At 41.6% G+C, this 18,115-nt stretch overlaps 4 gene segments (V, D, J or C); all 4 read right to left on the bottom strand.

The window, feature by feature from the left end:
* Nucleotides 1-3,066: 3,066 nt before the first annotated feature.
* Nucleotides 3,067-3,495, bottom strand: LOC139062258 (Ig heavy chain V region G4-like). The segment is given in 2 exon segments: nt 3,067-3,371; nt 3,453-3,495. Coding segments are annotated over 2 exon segments (348 nt in total).
* A 275-nt stretch (nt 3,496-3,770) lies between these two features.
* On the bottom strand, nt 3,771-4,768 carry LOC129166895 (probable non-functional immunoglobulin heavy variable 3-38-3). The segment is given in 2 exon segments: nt 3,771-4,543; nt 4,629-4,768. Coding segments are annotated over 2 exon segments (378 nt in total).
* Nucleotides 4,769-4,994: 226 nt separating this feature from the next.
* Nucleotides 4,995-5,803, bottom strand: LOC129166894 (Ig heavy chain V region 914-like). The segment is given in 2 exon segments: nt 4,995-5,607; nt 5,678-5,803. Coding segments are annotated over 2 exon segments (378 nt in total).
* Nucleotides 5,804-16,462: 10,659 nt separating this feature from the next.
* LOC129166897 (Ig heavy chain V region 5A-like) lies at nt 16,463-17,300 on the bottom strand. The segment is given in 2 exon segments: nt 16,463-17,129; nt 17,216-17,300. Coding segments are annotated over 2 exon segments (348 nt in total).
* Between the last annotated feature and the right edge of the window lie 815 nt (nt 17,301-18,115).

The raw sequence follows: 18,115 nt of genomic DNA, 5'->3' as shown, positions 1-18,115 counted from the left end.
GGATGAACAGGAACACCAGCAAACAGCAACAATGATCTGACAAAGGACAGGGGCAAAACAGGTGGTATAAATACAGAGTGCTAATTAGGGAAACGTGGGCAGGTAAACGAGGGACAGGTGAGAACAATAAGGGTAATCATGTCAGGAGAGGAACACAGTCAGGTTGGGCAGGGGCAGATCGTGACAATTAGCTGACCAACAGCTACACGTGTGGACGGATGCAAAGCATTAATTTTAAGTACTAAAACATATCTAAGTTTTTCACAACAAAGAGAGAGAACATAAATGTCAAATTAAAATGTTATTAAATCACATAACATGAAAGCTACTAAAATCCAAATAGTTCCATATTGATTTTAAAATTTTTGAAATTTTCCTTCTAAATATGGCTAGAAAAAATAACAACCTTCAAATCAGCTTTCACAAGTCAAGTATCAAAATGACTGAAATCTCTTTAATAAATCATAGAAATGTTTGTTGGCTATTAGAGAATAACTCTGTAATATTTAATAACTGTATCTAAGTCCTGCTGAACGAAAAGATACACAAAATCTAAATATTTGTTTAATTTTATTAATAAAAATTGAAAACATTTACTTTATAAATACACTAAACATATACATACTCTGTAGTTTATCTTTCAGTTTAATCGATCTCTCACTTTTCTCAGGTTTCATAGTGTTTTTGGGTCTGTGTGGCCAACGGGATCTTTGGCTCTATGTTTTATACTGAGAGCTTTGAGCAACGTGCCTCCACCACACATTTGCTGCAACCAGTTCATCCCTAAGCTGCACGGTGCACCTGCACTTTGACATGTTGTAAACTACTGCAGCATTTGTTATTCCAGTCCGCGTGGCAGCGGATCGCAGATTCAGCCACACCATAAAACAGCAGTAAGTCAGTCTGACGCAAAAGTGAACCTCATGGCTTTTCCATCTTTTCCCCTATAGACATTTGATTACGCACAAGTAGGTGACCAGCTCAGGTTTACGCAGAGCAGAAGGAAGGAGAGCGCTCTGGCCGCACAGGTTAAACGTTCCTGCTTTAAGAAAACCGTTAAATTGCATTGTTTATGTGCTACCTGGGCACTCTAAATATTTATTTAAAATTAAATCAAAGGAAATTGTAATGGTATCAAATGCTTTTTACTATTTAAAAAATGAAAGTGATGGGGAAAAAGGTCGATCATATTTTTTTAACCCTGTCTGTTTAGTGACTGTTTTGACGTCATAGACGACATAGAAGGGGGTGCACGGCTAAATAAGTTTGGGAAACGCTGGTCTAGTCCGATAGAAACAGGAACTGATGCTTAAATTCAAAGAACAGGTTATCCTCGTCACTGACAGATTTGGATACTAAAGCCATGAAGAAGAACATGCTGTCCTTAGTGAATAATCTATGTTAGTAAAGATCCATATGTCAGAATACCTGGGATTACAATAAATGGACTTTCTATTCTATTCTGTGTCTCTAAGAATTATGTCTTGTTTCATCAGCAAGCCTGTAGTTAGAGTTTCATTAATCAGAACAAGTTTTCAGAGTAAATCAGCTTTACACGTTTTCAGTAATGTGATCCAAACGTTGTACCTGTGAACCAGATCCTACAGACCCTCAGGAAGGGTCCTAAGTATGCAGACCCTTTGCTCGGTATGTGGTAGAAGCTCCCTTTTGATCTAAAACAGCCATGAGTCTTCTTGGTAAAGGTGCAACAAGTTTCTTACACCTGGACTTGGGGATCCTCTGTCATTCCTCCTTGCAGATCCTCTCCAGTTCTGTCAGGTTAGACGGTGAACGTTGGTGGACGGCCATTTGGAGGTCTCTCCAGATATGTCAGGGCTCTGGCTGGGCCATTCAAGGACAGTCAGAGTTGCTGTGAAGCCACTCCTTTGTTATTTTAGCTGTGTGCTTAGGGTCATTGTCATGTTGGAATGTAAACCTTCAGCCCAGTCTGAGGACCTGAACACTCTGGAGAAGGTTTTTGTCCAGGATATCCCTGAACTTGTCCACATTCATCATTCCCTCTGTCATAAAGCCCATGGTGGACCTTTGGGTTCTTCTTTACCTCTCTCATCAAGGCTCTTCTCCCTGGTTGCTCGGTTTGGCCGGATGGCCTGCTCTAGGAAGGGTTCTGGGTGTCCCAAAAATCTTCCATTTGAGGATTATGGAGGCCGCTGTTCTCTTAGGAACCTTTAGTGCAGCAGAGATTACTTTGTAACCTTGGCCAGATCTGTGCCTTGCCACAATTCTGTCCCTGAGCTCTTCTAGCAGTTCCTTTGACCTCATGGTTCTCATTTGCTCTGACATCCATCATAAACTGTAAGGTCTTATATAAACAGGTGTGTGACCGTCCTAATCAAGTCCAATCAGTATAATCAAACACAGCTGGTCTCCAGTGAAGGTGCAGGACCATCTCAAGGATGATCAGAATAAATGGAAAGCACCTGAGTTAAATACATGAGTGTCACAGCAAAGGGTCGGAATACTAAGGACCATGTGATGTTTCAGTTTGTCTTTTTTAATAAATCCGCCGAAATTTCTAACATTCTGTTTTTCTGTCAATGTGGGGTGTTGCGTTTACATTAATGAGGAAAACATTAATTTCATGGATTTTAGTAAATGGCTGCAACATAACAAGGAGTGAAAACTAGACAGGGTCTGAATACTTTCTGTACCATGCACTGTAAAACTTATTAGAACTGCTTTTGTAATTTTAATCCCAACGGACACAGAGATGGAAGTAAAATTGCAGGTGCTCTACTCGAATCTATAATTTGTTTAAGAGATAATAAAAACTTCAGTTGAGAATGAAAAGATCGGGCATTGTTCCATAGTGGCTCTCTACCCATGAGGTCATTTTAATGTTTCTGTTGTAATCTTCCCAATATTTCAAAATAAAACGTCTAACAAAATGAAAAGATCCTCTGATGAGCAGCAACGTGTGAGTTTTGCTGAATTGATCTTATCTCATCATCTAATTATATTAACCTTGTTTTACTCATGTGCCTCTCCGCTGCCTCTCTCAGATCAGTGTTATTCAGTTTTTGTGCTGAGTCGTTGCCTCTTGTGTCACTGTGGCTCTCGAGCACAATAATACACAGCAGAGTCTTCCTGTTTCAGACTCTTCACAGATAGATACACAACATTCTGTGAAGTATCTTTGGTGATTGAGAACTGGTGTTGGACACTTAATGCAAATATTGTTCCAGTTCCACCATCGATGCGACCGATCCATTCCAGTCCTTTTCCTGGTTTTTGACGAATCCAGTGCAGCCAGGCGAGAGGAAGTCCTTGTACTTGACAGGACAGAGAGGCTGGCTCTCCTGCTCTGTGGACCACTGGCTCAGAGGAGGTGAGGGACTGACCCCGAGCAGCTGGAGGAGAACACGGTTTAGAGGAAAGCAGACATCAGAGAGGTCCTTTTATTCTCTCAGCTGGAGACAAACTTCACTCACCCAAAAAAAGAGTCAGAAAAAGGAAACTCTGCAGGAGCATCATGGTGACGATTGAGCCTCAGAGAGTAAACTGAAGGATGTTTAAAGCACCAAGAGACAGGGTGGAGATTCATTTACATATCTGAATATGACAGCAGCATTTTACATGAAAGAGCTGTTTAGTGATAATTTTATATGCAAATATTTGTGTTAAAAGCAACATTATATGTTTCAGATTCTTCTTCATATTGTTTATGATAAAAATGGTTAATGTGATTGTAAAGCACATAATTAAGTCAGAGGACTCCAGAGCACCACAGGCAGGGGTTTGATTTTTGCATTAACAAGAGTCCCTCTGTCCTTAAGTCTGACATTTGGTGCTTTTTTTATTCATGTAGCATTTTATTAATATCATTAGACACTATTCAGGAAAAGTAAAACACATTTTTCCAGCAGATGAAAAAGTGTTATTGTAGTATGAAAAACTCATAAAGTTTTTTATTTGTTTTGTTTTCCAGTTATTTCTCTCAACCTGTTGAACCGCTGGAAGGACAATCAACAAAATACTTGGATTCTTGAAGAATTTACCCTTAAAGGTTGTTGGCTATTCTGGGAATTTAATTTCTTTTGTCGTGTGTGTTTCAGCGTGTGCGTTTAAAATGAAGATTTCAACGCTGCGTAACCCATTAAATAATAAAGTCCACTGGTCTGGGAATCATTAATGGTCTGAGAGCTCCTCTTCTGGTGATGGATTGCATCTGCCTTCAGACTCTGAGGGGTTTTTGTTCAGCTGTTCTGATGTTTGTGCCACTGTGGCTCTCTGGCACAGTAATACACAGCAGAGTCTTCAGGCTGCATGTTCTGTCCAATCAGATTCACTGTCTTACTGGAAGAGTCTAAATCAATGTTGAACTTGTTCTTCAGTGACTCTTTATGGCGAGAGTCTCCAGCAGATTTCCACCCGATCCATTCCAGTCCTTTTCCTGCGGGCTGTCTGATCCAAGCTGTTGCATACCTCCTGACATCATAAGAGACCTGACAGCTGATGGTCAGACGCTGAGCTGGCTGCACAGTCACAGAGGCTGGTTGAGTCAGCTGTTCACACTTCACACCTGAGGAGGAAAACATCATGAATCAGTCACAACAGTAAACAGTCAGTAAGTCTGATCAGACGGTTTGTGTCTCAGTCAGACTCACAGGATCCAGCAGCCAGCAGCAGCAGCAGCAGTCCTGTTCTACAGTCCATCATGTTCAAATGTCTGTTGCTGTTTTCTGTCGTCCTCTCTAGATAAATAAGAGCTGGAAGATGTTTTACATGAACTCCTCCTCACAGGAAGATGACTTATGGATCAGAATCAGACTGAAAATGAGATGTTTTATCTTCTTTTTTTTCCTGTTTTTAACAAATGATTAACATTACTGTAGAGGAATAGATTATTTAAAATCTGCATTTATCAGTTTGAACCAATTTTGTGTAACTGCCTTACAAGTAATGCAACATTTTACCTTTTTTCTTTAGGTTTGTTTTAAATGTCTAATTTGTTCTTCCTTTGGAATTAGAAACTCTCTATGAATGGACTTTTTCAACTATCTTTATTGCAGGTTTTGGAGGACAAATGTGTGTTCTCAGCATGAAAAATAAAAGTTAATTAGAATGATTTGTGAGTCTGTAATAAAATAATTTTAGATAATATTATTGTAGTCTTTATATTCATAATTTTAGCTCTTTAACAACATTAACGTTTGGTTCCTTGTGTTTAACTCAGTTGTTACTGTGTTGTTCCAGCGGTGTGATGGCGCCTCCTGTGGTGGCTTCATGTAAAAACCACTGAGGAGTTTTTGATCAGTGTTTCTGCTTTTCTGTGTCACTGTGGCTCTCGAGCACAATAATAAACAGCAGAATCCTCAGAGGTCAGAGTGTTCATCTGCAGATACACCTGATTTCTGCTGTTCTCTCTGGAGATGGAGAACCGGCCTTGGACTGACTGAGAGTAGAAGACGCTACCACTGCTGTAGATAATAGCAATCCACTCCAGTCCTTTTCCAGCTGCCTGTCTGATCCAGGCCATTCCATAGCTGCTGAGTGTGAAACCAGAACCAGTACAGGTGAGTCTGTGGGGTTCTCCAGGTCTTTTAACCACTGGTTCAGACTCAGTCAGTGTCTGACCCTCAGTACCTACAGACAGATGCTGCATTAGCTGCTGTAATCTGAAGAGTTTCTATTGATTCTAATGCTTCCTTCTTACCAGTCCAGTAAACAGACAGGATGAGTAAAACAATCCCAAGCTCAGGTCTGATCGTTGCAGCAGCCATTTGTCTCTGATCAGTCTACAGTGAGTTTGTCACTGATTTGGTCTTAAACTCTGTAACATGTAAAGATGGAGGCAAACACACTTTGCATCAGCTCCTCCCCTCACACACACACACACACACACACACACACACACACACACACGCACACACACACACACACACACACACACACACACACACACACACACGCACGCACACACACACACGCACACACACACACACACAAACACAACTCATGCCACTCATTTAATAATTTTTTAGATAGTGTCTAAACCTGCAGCTGTGAGGTTCTGTGTGTGTGTGTGTGTGTGTGTGTGTGTGGATCCTCACCTCTTCTCCTCAGGTGTGACAGGCAGGCTGCACCAGGTGCCATCAATCAGAGGCGATTAAGGTGGAGCACTTAAAAGCAGGCCGGAGGAGAAGATCAGATGCCAGGACAAGAAAACTGGGCGTTTCGTAGAAACAGGAAGAGAGCAGTAGCGAGCGCGGGAGCGAAATTTGAAAGATTACGGTTTGTTTCTGGATTTTGACGACGGATTTCGGATCACGGACTTTGGTGGTTGGCATAAGCTGGTGTGTTACAGTTTTAGTCCATTGCTTGAACACATTTTGCAAAACTTGGCTCATGGTGCCAAAACTCCATACACAAGGAAGTACGGAAGAACACTGGGAAATAAACCATTCACATCTATGCCAGATACAAACTCTGCCATCAAAACTGAACAATCCTTTGTCAAAACCTCACTTTGATGACTAAATGATGCCCACTTCCACATGTCAATACACTGTCATATCTGCGGCAACACACTAGTCTACTTTAAATAAAACACTGCAGTCTTTCACTTGTACTGCATTTATTCAGTTACAATTCCAGATGTTTCTCATAATTCCAAAAATGAAATACTGAAATAAACATTACTGCAATTACATTACAGTAGTGAAATTCATATGACAGGAAATTCAGTTACTGTAAAGCAAAAATAAAACAAACTGAACTTCACACAAAAGAAGTTACATGTATGGATCCTGCCATCTGTCGGGGTCAGGCCACAGGACCTTGTCCACATCGCAAGCAATATCTTCTCTGGCTAAACATCGGGGGAAAAATCCCCTTGTGTGTCTAATCCATCCCTGAATTGACCTGATTTCAATATCTCCGCAGGCCTGTTCCATTGCTTGTGAAAGTGGCATTCAGGCGTGGGGTTGGCGGTCATAAACGCTCCATCTCCATGCTGAAAAGAACTCCTCTATAGGATTCAAAAATGGGGAGTAAGGGGGCAAGTACACCACTTCAAATCCTTCATGATGAGTAAACCAGTCTTGGACCAGAGCAGCCCGGTGGAAACTAACATTATCCCACACAACAACAAACCTGGGCTGCTCTGGTCTATTCTGTATGACGATGCCATGTAGACCATCAAGAAATGTGAGTATTTCCTGTGAATTGTAGGGCCCCAATTTGGCATGATAGTGCAGTAGCCCTTGAAGGCTAATGGCAGCACACAATGTAATATTTCCTCCACGTTGCCCAGGGACGTGCACAATTGCCCTTCGACCAATAAGATTACGCCCCCGTCGTCCGTTTTTTGTCAGATTGAATCCAGCCTCATCGATGTAAATACACTCATGAGGCTGAGCAGCTCCATCCGTGACGAGCATCCTCTGCAAGAAAAAGTACATATTACTGTACTTAACAGTACTGTATGGATGGCATTACTCAAAGTACACAACTACACTGATACAGAATTGAACCACCTCATCACACAGGGGCCGGTTTAGCTTTCTGAATATACAGTGTCAATGTGGTACTGATCCAATGGTATTTGACTGCTCCTCTTTTGTATTGTAAATGTAGAGGACTGAAACACTTACCTGTACGTATTCACGTCGAAGTTCCTTCACTCTGGCATTGTTCCTTTGAAATGGAACCCTGTACAGTTGTTTCATTGTAATATGGTGCTTTGTCAAGATGCGTCTAATGGTGGTAATCCATACTGTATTTATATTGCCAAAACTCTGTCTATCTGCATTTATGTGACTCTGTAGCTGGTGGAGACGGATCGCATTATTTGCCCTGGCCATGTCCACTAATGCAAGTTCTTGTTGTTCAGTAAATAGGCGTTGACGTCCACCGCCAGTAGGTCTTCTGATGATTCTGTAGAAAACAATGCAACCAGTATTTGGAATCGTTTTGTTCTATTTTTCAGCACTATACAAACTGTATTTTACTGTATTTACTGTACTTGTATTACAGTACTGTACAACATCTCAAGACATGATTATATGTGTCACAACACAAGGACCCACCCTTCAGTACAGTACTGGTTTAACAGTACATGTATGTTACATATACATGTAAGATGAGACAGTACTGTAAATACTCAAGCTACATTACTGTAGTAGAGGAATTGAAGACATACCTGTTTTCCTGTCTGAATGTCCTTATGATGGATGCGACCGTGAAACGGCTAAGATTGGGGTGGACTCTCTGTCCAGCTTCCCTCATGGTCAGACCATGGTTTATGACATGGTCCACCACAGTTGCCCTAATGTCATCAGAAATTATGGTCCTTGCACGGCCTCTTCGTCCACATCCTCCTCTTGCTCTGCCTCGAGCTCTCCCCCCTCCATGCTGGCAAGTTCTCCAAAATGGCTTAGCTAAGGCCTTTTTGTAGCTGACTGATTGGTGTTCAGTTTTGTTAGTAATTGTTTTCAATGACAGACTGTGTTTTGTATTTTGAATAGCTGTATTTTCCCAATGGTATTGCGAGATTTACTTTTTGAACAAAGTGCTTTATGTATGAAATAGTGTGTTGTGAGCAGGAGCAAGTGCGTTGTAGAAAGGAGCTAGTGTTTTGCAGAATTGCAACCAAAGGAGATCAGTTCTGATGAAGGTACAAATGTTGTCCGGAAAAAGATAGTTAGAGAATAGTTTTGAGTTGTTCAGAGCATCTCTGGTTGCTTATCAGGATGCTGTGAGGGCTGCCAGAACGGCCTATTTTGCAGACATCATTGAAACAAACTCCAATAATCCTAAGATTCTCTACAAAACGCTAAACTCTGTTCTGGTGTATCAGAAGCCTAGCTTAATGTCTCCTACAGCTGCTGGAAACTCTGAAGCTTTTCACAGATTCTTTGTAGATAAAGTGTCAGGCATTAGAGCTGCTATTTCTGGTAACTCTGTTGACCCTGTTCCAGTTCCTCCATAACCACCCACCCTGAGCTCCCTCAATACTGTGTCATATTCTGAGCTGAGTAAGCTTGTTGCGAGGCAGAAGCCATCTGGCTCTCCACTTGACGTTCTGCCGCCTCGTCTCTGGAAGGCTGCCTTTCCGTGCCTTGGCCCTTCACTTGGTCAGATTATCAATGGGAGCCTCAGCACAGGTGTGGTCCCAGCTGCTTTGAAAGCAGCAGTTATTCGGCCGACCCTGAAGAAACCTGGTGCTGATGTCTCTGTGATAGAAAATTACAGGCCTATCTCTACCCTGCCCTTTACATCTAAACTGCTTGAGAAAGTCGATTATCAGCAGCTGGTCTCACATTTAGCTGACTCTGATCTGTTTGAGGTTTTCCAATCAGGGTTCAGGTCTGGCCATAGCACAGATTCAGCTCTACTGAGGGTCCTAAATGACATCTATCTATCACTAGATCAGGGTACATCTGTGGTGCTTCTGTTGTTAGAACTGACAGCAGCCTTTGACACAGTTGACCACGCGATTCTAGTGGATCGCCTGGAACGATGGGTTGGGATCAAAGGGTAAGCTCTGGATTGGTTTAGATCGTATCTCCACAACAGGACATTCTGTGTTAAACTGGGTGATGTTTTTTTCTTCTTGGGAGGGGCTCCGCTGGGGGGTCCCGCAGGGATCAATCCTTGGTCCTCTTTTGTTTGCCATTTATCTGCTACCTCTGGGGTCAATTTTTCGTAAACATGGCCTATCATTCCATCTCTATGCTGACGATTGCCAGATTTACTCTCCATTGTGTCAGGAGAAAGGTCACTCTATCCAGTCCTTTGTGTCCTGTGTTAATGAGGTGAAGTCTTGGCTAATGGCCAACTATCTACATCGGAATGAGGGAAAGACAGAGCTCATTGTTTTTCACCCCAACAGCAGGAATGTGGATCGTTACAGTGGGGCAAAAAAGTATTTAGTCAGCCACCGATTGTGCAAGTTCTCCCACTTAAAATAATGACAGAGGTCAGTAATTTTCATCATAGGTACACTTCAACTGTGAGAGACGGAATGTGAAAAAAAAATCCATGAATTCACATGGCAGGATTTTTAAAGAATTTATTTGTAAATCAGGGTGGAAAGTAAGTGTTTGGTAAATAACAAAAGTTCAACTCAGTACTTTGTAACATAACCTTTGTTGGCAATAACAGAAGTCAAACGATTACTATAGGTCTTTACCAGGTTTGCACACACAGTAGCTGGTATTTTGGCCCGTTCCTCCATGTAGATCTTCTCGAGAGCAGTGATGTTTTGGGGCTGTTGCCGAGCAACACAGACTTTCAACTCCCTCCACAGATTTTCTATGGGGTTGAGGTCTGGAGACTGGCTAGGCCACTCCAGGACTTTCAAATGCTTCTTACGGAGCCACTCCTTTGTTGCCCTCACATATAGCACAGAATTATATCGATCACTATTATAACTTTGTAAAAATATATACAGATGCATCTAAAGATACTGCGGATCGTATTGGTATAGCTTTTATTGTTCCTGAGTTTCATGTTACAGTAAAAAAAAGGGTGAGTGATGGATTGTCAGTGTACACAGGAGAAATGTTCACAATACTGTTAGCTGTTCAATGGGTGGAAGAACACAGACCATTATTCTCAGTTATTTGTTCAGACTCCAGCTCTTCATTGACCAGTTTATGGTGCAGCCATTCAGAAAGCAGACCTGACGTACTCATAGAGATTCAGCAAACACTTTATAGAATATACATGATGGGACTTACAATACGTGTTTTATGGATTCCAGCTCATTATGGAATCAGAGGGAATGAAGAAGTCGATAAGGTGGCTAAGGACGCCACAATAAGTACATCGGTTCAGTTGGAATTTCCATTTTGTCGAAAAGAGGTAAGGAGCATGATTAGGCAAGAAATGATGAAAAAATGGCAAAAACAATGGGAGGAGGAAAGGAGGGGAAGGTGGTTGTATAAGATTCAAAGAAGGGTAGGTGACATGAGAAACACTGGACGGAGTAGGAGAGAGGAGGTGATCATTTCTAGACTGAGGTTTGGACATACTGGATTAAACAATACATTGTTCATAATAGGGAAACATAATAAAGGGAAATGCGATTATTGTGGAGAAGAAGAAACTATAGGTCATGTTATGTTACAATGTCAGAAATATCAGGCAGAAAGGAGGAAAATGATTCAAATTCTTAGTCGGATGAAAGTGACACTCGACCTTATTGATTTATTAAGACGTAATTCAAAAAGTGACTGTTTTCAGGTTTTATTTCAGTTTTTGAAGGAGATACGGGTGTTTGGGAGAATTTGATGTATGTGTGTGTGGGTTAGTGTGTGTGTGTGTATATATATATATATATATATATATATATATATATATATATATATATATATATATATATATATATATATATTTGTGTGTGTGTGTGTGTTTGAGCGCTATTCCAGACCACACTCCACACTAGTTGGTGGCGGTAATGCACCATTCGTTGTGTGCCAACTGCCATTTAAACCCCAGAAGAAGAAGAAGATCAGATGCCAGATGATTAAGCCACACAGCTTGGTAATCAGGTCAGCTCTGCGCTTCCTTGTGTTTCCCAGTGATCTTCTCACCTGTGATGTTTTGTGTCACAGCCGTCCAACCTTCTGACTTCCCAGACCAAAGGATCTCCCAGTGTCTTCCCAGAACCACGGTATCTGCTTCACCCTGCTACAGTGCTCCAGCTCTGTCATCTACGCCCTGTTGGATCCTCCTCTTCTCCACCTGCCTGTCCACCCTCGAGCCTCCAGCGCTCCAGGAGATCTAAACCACAGCCTGCCACACTCCCACACTGGACCTCACCTCTCCTCCAAACGCTCCTCGCCACGCAGACCAGTAAGCTCTCCCTCTTCATTCTGTTATCAGAACACAGCCTCCTTGCTCCTCGACTCACCTTCTGTTTCCCCTTCAGAGCCGCCTCTGCGAACCCCTCCAGAGTTCCTCAACCACACTGAGAGCTTGCTGAACTTTTAAATAAACTGTTAAACTTTCTCCTGTGTCCGGGTGTGTTTGCTCCAGAGTCTCCTAGAGATCATGACAGCAGCTTTGTTCTCAAGTCATTCATCCTCATCGTATTTTTAAAAAGCAAAATGATGGAAACATTTTTATCTCATGTCTGCCCTAAAAATGTCAAAAATTGAGACATTTTTAAAATAACTTGAAACTGAAACACAAATGTTTTCTATCCAGACTGCTGATAATGAAATAATTATTTTCATTATTTTAAAGATTCTTATTTTGATTCATTTTAATTATTCACATGATGAAACAGTAAAATATTGTAAATATTAAAATATAGATTAATGGGTTTTCGAACATCATTGATGCATCTTGTTCAGCAGCAATAAAATTCAGACCAGTAAATATTACAGTTGATGCAAACTGACAGAGACTCTGATAAACAGGAAATCACAACATCAGCTGTTGTTTATTCAAGTGTGTGTGTGTGTGTGTGTGTGTGTGTGTGTGTGTGTGTGTGTGTGTGTGTGTGTGTGTGCGTGTGTTGCTGCTTCCTTCTTGCTTAAAGACAATTTTGTCTTTTTGGGACCAAATAAGCACATCTGAACTAAGTTTTCTTAGCCAAAAATACTGTAGTGAAGAATAAATGACACAAACAACACTGACCAAATTCTGTTTCATAATCATAAATGTTCTTTCAACAAAATACAAAATCCTGATTGTTCAAGTGTTTTATTTTATGTTTAATAATCTAGTCGTTGGTCTTGTTTCCACTCAGCCTCTCCTCTGAACTGCTTTTCCTCAGTAAGGTCACGAGGAGCTCGGGCGAGAAGTAAGGGACACCTGGACATGTTTCCAGTTCCTCACAGAGAAAAACATCCAGTCACTCACTCCCAACGATTACAATTTGGAGTTTCTGATAACCCAACAATCACGCTTGTGGAAGATAACTGGAGAACCTGAAGAAACCCCACGCATGGAGGAAGAGAAAATGTTTGCATCAAGCACAAAAGGGCGTAGTCAGGATTCAAACCTGTGACTGTCTTGTGAGGCACCAGCTGCACCACCAGGAAACCATAGCTGCTGATAAAAAAAACATTTATTATAGTATTTTTTGTTTAAAGAATTTTTTTTTTCCTAAACCCAAAGACAAATATGGACTCTGCCTGTTATCAGTATCTATCCATCTGTTAGAGTGGTTACAATTAGCCATCTGTTAGTTCTGTTCACATCATCGGTATTCCTCTCATGTCCCCCCACCCCACCCCATCCCTGTATTTGGTGTTTGTCCTTTCTCTCCATCTGTCCACTAATAATAAAGCCAACTGTGCAACAGGAGAAGTATCTCATGGTAAAACTGCTCTGGCGTTATATGGTACCCAGAACAAATATTCTGTCTGCCGCTGTCAGGATCTGGGGTGGGTGCTGCACTATTCGGTTCACCTTGTCTCAGTCTCTGCAGGTGGGCGGTTCAGGAGAGTGGCCAGCTGCAGTTCATTCCTAATCAACCGGTCCAGGATATAAGGAGCTGGGAGATCACTTCACTTCGCCGGATGATTGCTCATTTGGGGTAGCGCTCGCCACTATAGAGAAAACCATAGCTTTAGTCCTTTGCCTTTTGCTCACAATCCGTCGTTGTTGCATTGAATAAGCCCCGTCTAGTCCTCACCAGGAACTCTCACCACTGACCAATTCTGCAACAACCTGGATTTCACCTTTGAGCCTGATCTCCCTCCACGCCTGGACCGACCCGCTCTCCCACCGCTCACCTCCCTTGGATTCTGGATTCCCACCTCCGCAGCTCACCCCAGTCCTGACTTCCCCCTCATCTTGGATCTCCATCCTACCGTAAGAACTACAGAAACCAATACCTCCTAGCGTCCTACTCTGCCTTATCGTGACCATTGTTTGTCTCAGCAGACCCAGCCCCGAAGCTGTGCTTACCATCACCGCCATGTCTGGCCGTGCACCTTCAATTTCCCTTACAAAATAAAAACATTCTTTTTACTTACCTCCGTCTCCTAGAGTGATTCTGGATGTCTTGGGTCAGGAAACTCCCCACTACCATGACAGCTACAGCATCCACAACAGGACAGGTAAAAAATAAAAAATTAACATTATGCAACCCAAAGAGACAGCAGATTCAACAATTAATACCCCAACAAAAAACAAGACAAAACACATTTTACATGTTCGCCTGAAATGTGTCTTTTTTTTCCTGCATGTTTTCTTTTGTTTTGTATCATTAACCCTCTGGGGTGTAATTTGCCGTTTGTGACAAATTTAGAGTTTTCCTTTGTATTTACAAAATAAAAACCATAACCACTGCCTTATGTGGTATCACTCTTTTCAGTACAACCTGTACTTTATGAATTTATACTTATGTTTTATATTTGGACATAAAGGGGTTGCATATTAGACCTTAAGTCACCGAAAACTGAAAATCCGAATTGGAAAAAGGTTGTTTATTTTACTGTGAAACCAACAAACATTTATGACGAATGATTTTTATAATTTAGAATGGTAATCTAGACTGTACATTTATAAAAAATATGACTAAATATAGCAAATAACAAATTAAAAAATAAAATTATTAGCCCTCTGGGGTCCAGGGTGTAAATCACCGTTTTTGACTAATTTTGGTTTTTCTTTTGTATTTTCTAATAAAAACAATAAATATTGCCTTATGGGGTATCACTTTTTTCAGGACAACCTGGACTATCTGAATTTATACTTGTTTTATTAATTTGGCAATAATGTACATGCATTTTGGAGTGGGGAGTGGCTCTGTCTCACGCCGAGATCTGACAGCTGCGCGGCGCCGCCCAATCCTCTTGTTGGATCTCCGAGGAGCTGGATCTCTGCCTTCATCCTCTACCTCATCATGACCCAACTCTTCTATGAGGAAGGATGGATCTGCCACATCATCATCAACATCCTCGCTATTTGCCTCAGACTCCGGCTGTGAGTCTCCGTCCACTTCCTCTGCTTCCGGTTCAAAAAACAGCCGTACTATCTGACCTGCCTGGTGGACATTTATCCTTCTCATCATCCTTTATATAAGCCTAATAGAAGCCTACTAAACTGCAGAGACAATATATCTGTCCGGATCGCTCCAAAATATGAAGTTTACAGTCAATATCTGTCTAATTGTTTGTTGTTACTCCGTCCGCGCCACTCCTTTCCCCGCAAAGCGGCTCCTTTTTTGCACACATCTCGTTACCCGTGCAGCCTTCCTCTCTCTCAGCTACATAATGATGCTTTATATCAATTGAATATGTGAGACTTCCACCAACAGCAAAAGGATCTCATGTTTTTGTGGGTTTTTAATGTTCACAAGCACATTCCCTCTCACGGATTACTAAACTGCTGTTTTGACAAGTTATCAGAGTGTCTAACAATAGGTCATTTTTTTTAGTTTAGTATAACTCTGCTTTTACGTTGCCTATTAACAAAATTTAAAAACTGGGGTGTAGTTTATAATCTCCTTTTTAAAGCTGAATTGAAACCGAAACTCAGAGAGGCGGAGTCTTGCTGCTACAACGACCCAAATCAGACCTGTTCAAAAGACGCGTATAGAGCTCCGGGAGTTGACGTCACTTCTCCCGGCATGCAACAGTTCAAATCGAAACGGCGCCATATTGGCAGGTAGAAGCCCGCAGCTGGACTATTTGTTATTGTCAGAAAACTCAATCGAACAGGAAATATGGTAGATTCCTGTTGTGCCCCAGGATGCAGAACAGACGCGGATGACATAAGGAATGAGCCGTCTACAGGATTCCCCAAGATCCGGAGCGCCGCAAACATTGGATCATTGTAATAAAACGCACTAGTGACCGGGCTAAAATGAAACTGTGGGACCCCGAGAGTAAAGGTTTTCGCTTATGCAGCGACCGCTTCATATCAGGTACTTAAACCAACGTTTCCTCAACTGTGTGTGGTATTTATTTTAAATGCTTTTATTACGATTCTTAGTGGGCTTCCTAAACTTATTTTGGCATGGCTTTTTCTGTCTTATTACTCATAGCAGCAAGTAAACATCACGTAAAACATTGCCTCGTGTTTCTGCGTGCTGCCGTTTACGTGTTTTATGATCACAGTAATTAACCGGCTAAGCTGTATTTAATTTTTAAGCAATGGTTGATCAATTGTCAGATCACACATAAAAAGCATTTTGGATTGCTATTTTCTGTCTCACCGAGTCAGATCTCGGACAGATCCTGAGACGCTCCTGCCCGACATTTTTATTTTATTCACGGGAAAAAAAATCAAACTAGTGATTTCTCTTGGTGTTCAGTTTATACATTCAAACAGCACAGCACTCTATTTAAACTGCTTACATGTACATCTGTTATTTGTCCATCCATCCATTTTCATCCGCTTATCCGGAGTCGGGTTGCGGGGGCAGTAGCGTTGAGAGTCCCAGACTTCCCTCTCCCCAGCCGCCTGAGCCAGCTCCTCCAGGGGAATCCCAAGGGGTTCCCCGGCCAGGTCCAATAAGAAGTCCGCTCCGACAGCTTCTGGTGTTTTTAAAAAGTATCCCAGGGGCACGGTAAGGGTCGGAGATGTTTAGTCTATTTAATTTCTGACTATATAAAACGATTTCTTCGGTTTTAAAGTGTGAAGTAAACTCCGACGAAGTAAAATCCAAGCCGATCCCGTTCACGTTCATGGTTAAGATCTGTGTTTGTTTAGCTTCTTTTACCTGCCAATATGGCGTCTACTAACTGAGAGTCACGTGGGGTCCGGAGCTCTATACGTGTCCATGGACCCCAGATTTCATTTAAAAGCTGGTCTTAGAGCTCTCACTCTGGTGGTTTTATGTAACAGCTGTTCAGACTGGGGGGTTTTTGTTCAGCTGTTCTGATGTTTGTGTCACTGTGGCTCTCTGGCACAGTAATACACAGCAGAGTCTTCATGCTGCAAGTTCTGTCCGTTCAGAGTCACTGTTTTACTGGAAGAGTCTAAATTAATGCTGAACTTGTTTTTGAGAGAATCTTTTACGTATGTGGCATGTCCAATATGTGCACTACAGATATATTCCAGTGTTTTTCCTGCAGGCTGTCTGATCCAGTGTGTCCTGGAGCTGGTGAGAGAATAAGAGACCTGACAGCTGATGGTCAGACGCTGACCTGGCTGCACAGTCACAGAGGCTGGCTGAGTCAGCTGTTCACACTTCACACCTGAGGAGGATCAGATTAAGAATCAGTCATTAAAATAAACAGCCAGTGTAATTTGATCCAACTGATTCTGTCTCAGGGAGACTCACAGGATGCAGCAGCCACCAGCAGCAGAGCTACAGAGAACATGATGAAGATGATGATGAAGAGGATCTGACTGAGCTTCTCTTTGCACCGTGTTTATATTCACCAGCAGGAAGGTTGTTTGCATAATGAGGACCACCAGCTCCTCACATGTGGAACTCAAAAGTATTCAAAATTCAATAAATAAATAAGACATTATGAAATATATATTTCGTACGTGAAGAAAATAATGAAAAATATTTCACAATATTGATCTTAGAATTTACATAAAATTCTGTTATTTCATAATGTCATTGTCAGATTAAATGACTGCCTAGTATTTCTTCATGTAGATATTTATTTCATAATGTCTTATTTATTCGTTGAATTTTGAATACTTTTGAGTTCCATATATAGCAGAATAAGCTGCTCTCATCTCAGTGGCTGGAGCTACGCTGTTTGATTTCTGTTAACTGAAGAAGCTGTTGAGAAGATTTATGTTAATGAAGAGTTAGAAATATTGCTGTGATGAAGATTGTATTAATCAAATGTAACATTGAATTGCAGGGTTTCCCTTACATAGGCGTAGCTGTGGCTGCCCGCCACGGCTGAAGTCCCACCACCACGCCTACAAGATCCCAAGTTTTTTTTATTTTTTTTTTGGCGCTGTTTCCCAAAGAAGCAGCGGGAACCAGGGGCGGTTCTAGACCAAATTTTCCAGGGGGGCCACAGTGGGGCCAGTATTTTTTCATGGGGGCGCAAGACAAAAAAGGGAAAAATTAGGGCAATATCAAAATTCTTTTTTGTCTCTGCCATATGACAAATTTTTTGCATGTGCACAATTTTACCAAAGGAAATTCCTAGTACTGTGAAACTGCTCACTTTTTTGTTCTCTTCTTTTTCATATCTATCTTTACTATATTTTG

Source organism: Nothobranchius furzeri, chromosome 12, assembly GCF_043380555.1.
Source record: "Nothobranchius furzeri strain GRZ-AD chromosome 12, NfurGRZ-RIMD1, whole genome shotgun sequence".
In the NCBI taxonomy this organism is placed as follows: domain Eukaryota; kingdom Metazoa; phylum Chordata; class Actinopteri; order Cyprinodontiformes; family Nothobranchiidae; genus Nothobranchius; species Nothobranchius furzeri.
Note: the sequence above shows the minus strand (reverse complement) of the source record. Positions and strands in the feature narration are given on the sequence as shown.